The following is a 6,840-nucleotide window of genomic DNA, read 5'->3' as shown; positions in this document are numbered from 1 at the left end:
TTCCTGTGGCCATGGGCAGCAGGCAGCCATGCTCTGAACTATGCAGTCAAGCCTGCCAGAGAAGCAGCTCCAAATTTTTCCAAGTAGTCCAAAAGCATAATGGACCTACAATAAACTCGCCATTCAACATAGCACAAACTCCGCATTGCTGTCTTTCCAAAATGCTGAATCCATGCAACCAGATGTGTATCCCCAAAGCTATCTTTTTCTGTAATTTTATTAAGTGGGCAAACAGTACGTCACACAACTCCAGGGACAGTGAGCTCCTGCTTCAGGGCTCAAAGAATGCTTTCACAAACAACTTTTCTTGCACCAAGAAAAAAAAACAACAAAAGAACACCAAAAACAACAACAAAACTGCTTGGTGATTACAGGTAGCTCACAATGATCATGATTCTGTCACGTTTAACTTGCAAGCATAATATCACCTTCAAATGAACTCAAGTCACAGCCAGCGTTATCCATAATGCTACCCTCTACTGAGTATGTCACTGGAAAATCATGTAAAAATAATGTATTTTAAATTCTCATCAGTGTCACATCCGTCAAGAATAAAATAAATTGCTAAAATACTTATCTGGAGTATCAAGGATAAAGAAAATATGATACAGATTGATCCTCTGCATTCCAAGAAGAAAATTAAGAATGTAATTAGTGGATGAAGAAGTATTGAAAGGAAGTTTTTTCTCTATTTACTGATTTCTGATTTCAATTTGGAATTTTCAACTTCAAATGAAGATGTAGGAATCTGACACCAACAAACTGAAATTAAGCCTCTTGCAGTTTCTACACTCACACTAGTTCTGCAGACTGAATACTCCCTCTGTAGGCTGGGGACTCATTACTCTTCCATCAGACGGTAACTGGGTATTCAACTTTGCTATGAGAAATGTTGCCTGATCACACACAACAGAACCCAGTATCAGTAGCACAAGAACTAAGGAAGGACATGGTACTCCAATGAACGCTAGTAGGCTTTACAACAGGGACCACATTTGTACGTCCCATTTACATAAAGTGACAATGTTGTGTTCTAGGAAGAACTCACACAGCTTATGCAGCAATTCTGTGGTACTTTGAGGCTGTTACAAAAAAAACAGAATTCCCATCGGTATATCATACACCTTCTGCGTAGACATCACTGAATCCCTTCCTCATTTTGCAAGGATGCTGCAATCAGAAGTTAGCTCAGCTTTCTTGTTATAGCTCATTGCTTTCTCCCCTCAGCCTGGACATCCGTGACAACCACTGCACCAATTACAGTCAACTTCAAATCCCAGACTCCTTCCACGACACGGAGGCTCTCCACCTACATTTTACAGAGCCATTTTGAAGAGACTACATTTATGGTCCAGTGGTAAGAAAATAATTCAGAATAAAATAATTTGCAAGTTACAGACAGAGCTGAGTAACAACTGCCCAAACTAACCTCCAGTTATTAGATTAACTATCTGTCCGTAAATATTGGCAGTTAATGTTAAAGTGAACAGCTGACTAATTTGGTCCAACCTGGAAAAGGAAGATCCAAACGCTCTAGAAAACCAATATAGAATACGCACAGTTCCACCTAAAAAGAGGTGGATTGATCCATTTTGATGGATCAAAAATGGATGCAGTATGTTCCCCTCCCTAGTTCAAGAGTTTTACAAGCACCTGCTGAATCTTTCAGCTTACAAATTCCTGTTTTAGTAATCTGCCATGCAAACAGATCCTCCACACAAGACTTGCCTACTTAAGACAACAAGCTCCCAAGATATTCCAGTCCTTGTGACTTTCCTCAGCCCAAGGGAACAGGTTACAACTCCAGATCTTCTCAGCAAACAGGCACTTAAATTAGCAAAGGTATCTCCTTTTTATTACAGAAAAATAAAAGATCAGTTGACCAGTTAAGTGGTACTCCTGGTACAATGCAGATGTTGCAAATATGCTGTGTGGGTGCACAGACAGCAGATACCAATCTGGTAAGTGACAGGAGCTTTAAAGGTGGCAAAACCATTTCTGCCACTCCTCTGACAACACTGCAAATCTGTATCCGATACAAAGGGAACAAACACTACTTCTAGCTTTTACTCTAGAGGTAAAGTGAGATCTTTTTCACAGCATTTAGTCTCTGTAATTCACTTTTCTTGTGACTGGTTTTCTTCTTGAACAAGCCCAGGCAACACAGTGAGAAAAGAATCCCAGTACACCAAGAGATGTGACTGCTCTGTTAGCTGAGCAAGGAGGTAGACACCAGAGATGTTTTCTTCAGATGGAGCACAGAAAAGGACCCTGTGCTAATTAACCGGTACCAAGATTCTGGTCACTGGCACCAAAATACTGCAGGGCATCAGCATGAGACGCAATACAGTAGCATCGAGACTCGTCCAGCAGCTACATCTGAACCATGTACTCCTGGCATCTGGAACAGAAAGGCACCTCTAATTAGCCACTTTACAAATTTGTGGTAGATGCGCAGTGCAACAATGCAGTACAAGTCCTGGACTGGTCTCCCTGTTTTTACAGTGATGAGCAACATCTTTTAGGCAACCATTGTAAAGAATCTCACTCAGCTGGGGCACTCCTACATCTCATTACTTGCATTACATATTGCAGAGGAACATAGCTCAAGATAAATTCTGCAGAAATCAATCAATCAGCAGCAAACGGTGACTACAGAATTGCACGTTCCCCTTTCTAGTTCAGGTGTTACTTGTGCACAAGACAGAAATTATACATTCTCCAAATAGTCATAGAAAAACAACAAATGTTTCCCAAAGGAAGGAGACTGACAAGTGTGATACAGAAAAATCACACTATTATCATTTCAGTGGAAATCTACAGGCTGCAGCCAAAAGGTTGCTACAAAAAGAATTTTCCTTAAGTTTTGCTATCTATTGACAAAAAAAAAAAAAAAAGTAATTAACTGTAGGATCAAAATCTCTGGGTATCAATGGGCTGTATAATAAGGGAAAAAAAAAAACTATAGCAGCTATTATTTCTAAGCTGTGCTTATCAACAACTGAAAGACATACAGACAAGAAGCCTTAAGAAGAACTTAAAGTACAGCTCACCTTATCACATCACAATGCAGGACAATCCCATGCAGCCTTGATTCCCATCTTCACTGCTGTTGAGCTTTTTCATCCGGTACTGCCGGATCTCTCTCACCAGCGTGTAAAAAGCGTCTTCAACACCCTGAAATGCAAACGATCCAGGTAAAGTACTTTTTTCTTGAATCTTTTGAGATCACTGTTCTTTCCACCACAGGATCCCTTGACATATTTGAAATACATAATTCTACAGGAATAGTAGTTGCCAGCTTATCCCACAGTTCATTAGAGGAGGGAACCAGTTACCTAAAACGCTTCAGTTGCATTCTTAACTCTTCCTCTGAGGCAAACACCCAAAGTAACAGCCGTTAAAAGAAACAAGGCAAATTGTAACCATAGAGAGGTCCCATGCATGCAACAAGCTACTTCTTGCCTAATCACCCCCATTTTAAAATTCTTAGAATTTCTGGCTACTATTTAATGGAGAAAGAGCTGCAGATTCAATGTAACTCCGAAGAAATGCATTAAACCAACGCGGGAGATTCTTTCTGTAAAATAACCTTATAATTGGCCTTCATTAAGATGAGAAAACCAGACAGCCCTGGGATGACTACCTGAACAATCTAAGCACTTCTCAGCTAGAGCAGATGAGCTCTCTTCTCATTAACATCACCCACTGAGATAAAAACAGAACTCTTTCAAAGTAAGAGTCAGTAATGAAACCAAAAACTGAAATTTGCAAATTACACAGAATCACAGAATCATCTAGGTTGGAAGGTACCTCCAAGATCACCGAGTCCAACCTCTGACTAACACTAACAAGTCCTCCACTAAACCGTATCACTACGCTCTACATCTGAACATCTTTTGAAGACCTCCAGGGATGGTGACTCCACCACTTCCCTGGGCAGCCCATTCCAATGCCTAACAACCCTTTCGGTAACGAAGTTCTTCCTAACATCCAACCTAAACCTCCCCTGGTGCAACTTTCGCCCATTCCCCCTCGTCCTGTCACCAGGCACGTAGGAGAACAGACCAACCCCCACCTCGCTACAGCCTCCTTTAAGGTAACTGTAGAGTGCGATAAGGTCGCCCCTGAGCCTCTTTTTCTCCAGGCTAAACAACCCCAGCTTCCTCAGCCGCTCCTCGTAAGACTTGTTCTCCAGACCCCTCACCAGCTTCGTTGCCCTTCTCTGGACTCTCTTGGGCACCTCCACATCCTTCTTGTAGCGAGGGGCCCAAAACTGAACACAGTACTCGAGGTGCGGCCTCACCAGAGCCGAGTACAGGGGCACAATCACTTCCCTAGACCTGCTGGCCACACTGCTGCTTATACAAGCCAGGATGCTGTTGGCCTTCTTGGCCACCTGGGCACACTGCTGGCTCATACTCAGCCGACTATCAACCAGTACTCCCAGGTCCTTCTCGGCCAGGCAGCTTTCCAGTCACTCATCTCCCAGCCTGTAGCTCTGCTTGGGGTTGTTGCGCCCCAGGTGCAGGACCCGGCACTTGGCCTTGTTGAACTTCATACAGTTCCTCAGCTGGACCTCAGCCCATCGGTCCAGCCTATCCAGAATCAAATTGATTTTAAGGTACATACTTCCGTAGATAAAAGTACAAGTGAAAGAGTTAGACCATTCTTCAGTTAGCGTACAAGTAGAAGTCTGACCAAGAATAGAAGCATCTTACCTGTCTTGTTTTAGCAGATGTCTCTATAAAGGGGATTCCATAGCTTTTTGCTAATTCTTGGGCCTGTTTTGTGTCTACTGTTCTTGTGGGCAAATCACACTTATTCCCAACCAGAACCATTGGCACATCATCTGAATCTTTCACTCTCTTGATTTGCTCTCTTAGAAAATAAAATAAAATAAAATTATGAACAATTTTCTACACATAAATGGTGTTATACTTCAGTATCCAAACAATGTTGTGCTACAACAATATATACTGAAACTAGATAGGATGTCAGGGGTTCTAACCTACAGCAGTACTTTTAACAACTTCCTATAATCCATCCTCTAGTCCTTGTATAATTCTGCTCTAATGTGCTTTTGCCTTCTTACCCATTTCTTCTTACCCAGAACATTTTGTATGTTCTGAACGTCAGCTGATTAAACACAACCAAGATAGCTGCCCCACTCATTGACTAATAATATATAGACTAAAAATATACAGAATGCAAATAAGCTTAAAATAAACTTTCTGAAAGAAGGCAGAATTAGTATTTTTCTATTGTTTAGTCTTTACTAGGTCTAATGACAAAAATACTCGAAGCCTTTTCCAATCTTTTCTCCTTGTGGCAGAGACCCAGATCATACCTGTAAAGGTTAATATCAGCAAATGATTTACTGTTGTTAATGGCAAACACGCAGAGGAATCCTTCCCCAGTTCTCATGTACTGATCACGCATAGCACTATATTCTTCCTGTCCTGCAGTATCCAGAATATCTAACAAGCATGTCTCTCCATCAATAACAACCTGCTTTCTGTATGAGTCCTGCAGAAAACACAAGCGAATTATAGATTATAAAAACACATAGCACTACCACTTTCCATACCAGACAGCATCAGGAGCAAAAATAAATTAAAAAAAAATAATATGCATATAATTCAGAAGAGCTTTTTTATTTATACACATACACACAGTGGAAAAACACCAGTATATATGACGCACAGCACGTTATCTTAATCTTCCCACCTTTCTAACAAAAAAGAAAAGTCATATTCTCCCTAAGAAATTCCTTATTTTGAGCACAGAAGAAAAGAGTGGTAATACTCTCGATACAACATTGCGGTCAGCATCTACGATCCATGTAGGTCAGTGGTGACTTTTTCATTGCCACTGTTGGCTGCCTACGTTCTGCTTTACAAAGCGATAAATAGAAGAGACAAAGGGCTATTCCAGGATTCCTCACCACGTGCACACTGATCTCACATTTTGATCTCACATTTGGCTTTTTAAGCAAAACGTCCACAGCAGCGTCTAGGCTCCTTATTCCTTACGTACGTACATTGTTTGACCAAGGACAAACGGATGCAGATTTCATACCACCTGTTCAAAACTCTCAAAGGTTCGTTTTTTTTAATATCATTCTTGAATGGCGTTCAGATACTATGTCACAAAAATCGCCAGTCTTGTTAAAGTGGATACATTTAAAGCATATATACACCAAGAGCTACAGCGAAGGTTTGAAGGGGGGGGGGGGGGGGAAGAAGGAAGAACCGGATTTCCACCCGCTCTCCGATACAAAGAAGTCTCACACAAATTCGCAGGACGTGACCCGCCCCTGGTTTCCCTCTCACTTTTGTTTTTTGGTTTGGAATCGCGCTTCTCACCGGCTTGCTTAATTGCATTTTCTCCAGCCAAGCGCCTTCCGTTTGCCCCCAAACCTTCCCCCCGCCCCCCCGCCGCCCCTCCCTAGCGGCTGCACCCCCCACGCAGCCGCCCCCAGACCCCCCCCGGTCCCCTCCCTTCCCAGCACCCGCGCGGCTCCCTGCGCTTCGCCCCCCCCCCTCCCCTCACCTCGATGGTGGGGTCGTACTCGTCCACGAAGTGGTTCTGGATGAGCTGGATGGTCAGCGCGCTCTTGCCGACGCCGCCGGCTCCCACCACCACCAGCTTGTACTCGGTCATCGCCCTCCCGGCGGCCGCGCGGGGAGCGGCGCAGCGCAGCGCAGCCGTCCCCGCCCCGCCCGCCCGCCGCCCCAGGCCCCACGGCGGCCGCGGAGCACCCCCCCCCCCTCCGCGAGGCTTCCGCCTTCCGGCCCCGCCGCGCCGTCAGCAGCCGGCGCCGGAAGAGCGGCCGCT

At 43.8% G+C, this 6,840-nt stretch overlaps 1 protein-coding gene across 1 annotated transcript; it reads right to left on the bottom strand.

Moving 5' to 3' along the window:
• Window positions 1-1,836: 1,836 nt before the first annotated feature.
• Window positions 1,837-6,819, bottom strand: NRAS (NRAS proto-oncogene, GTPase). The gene is made up of 5 exons (XM_083812902.1): window positions 6,556-6,819; window positions 5,351-5,529; window positions 4,722-4,881; window positions 3,054-3,177; window positions 1,837-2,401 (listed from the first exon to the last, which is right to left on the bottom strand). Exons 1-4 carry the CDS (start codon window positions 6,664-6,666, stop codon window positions 3,058-3,060), a joined length of 570 nt encoding a protein of 189 aa, XP_083669028.1. The 5' UTR covers window positions 6,667-6,819; the 3' UTR covers window positions 1,837-2,401; window positions 3,054-3,057.
• Between the last annotated feature and the right edge of the window lie 21 nt (window positions 6,820-6,840).

The sequence above is a fragment of the Anser anser genome, assembly GCF_964211835.1.
Source record: "Anser anser genome assembly, chromosome: 27".
In the NCBI taxonomy this organism is placed as follows: domain Eukaryota; kingdom Metazoa; phylum Chordata; class Aves; order Anseriformes; family Anatidae; genus Anser; species Anser anser.
Note: the sequence above shows the minus strand (reverse complement) of the source record. Positions and strands in the feature narration are given on the sequence as shown.

Excerpts from the sequence above, each read along its gene's own strand:
- NRAS (XM_083812902.1), bottom strand. The coding sequence starts at position 6,666 with ATGACCGAGTACAAGCTGGTGGTGGTGGGAGCCGGCGGCGTCGGCAAG. Across the intron at positions 5,530-6,555 it reads AGTACGACCCCACCATCGAG|GACTCATACAGAAAGCAGGT; the intron begins GTGAGGGGAGGG and ends TGTTTTCTGCAG. Across the intron at positions 3,178-4,721 it reads CATCTGCTAAAACAAGACAG|GGTGTTGAAGACGCTTTTTA; the intron begins GTAAGATGCTTC and ends TTTGCATTTCAG.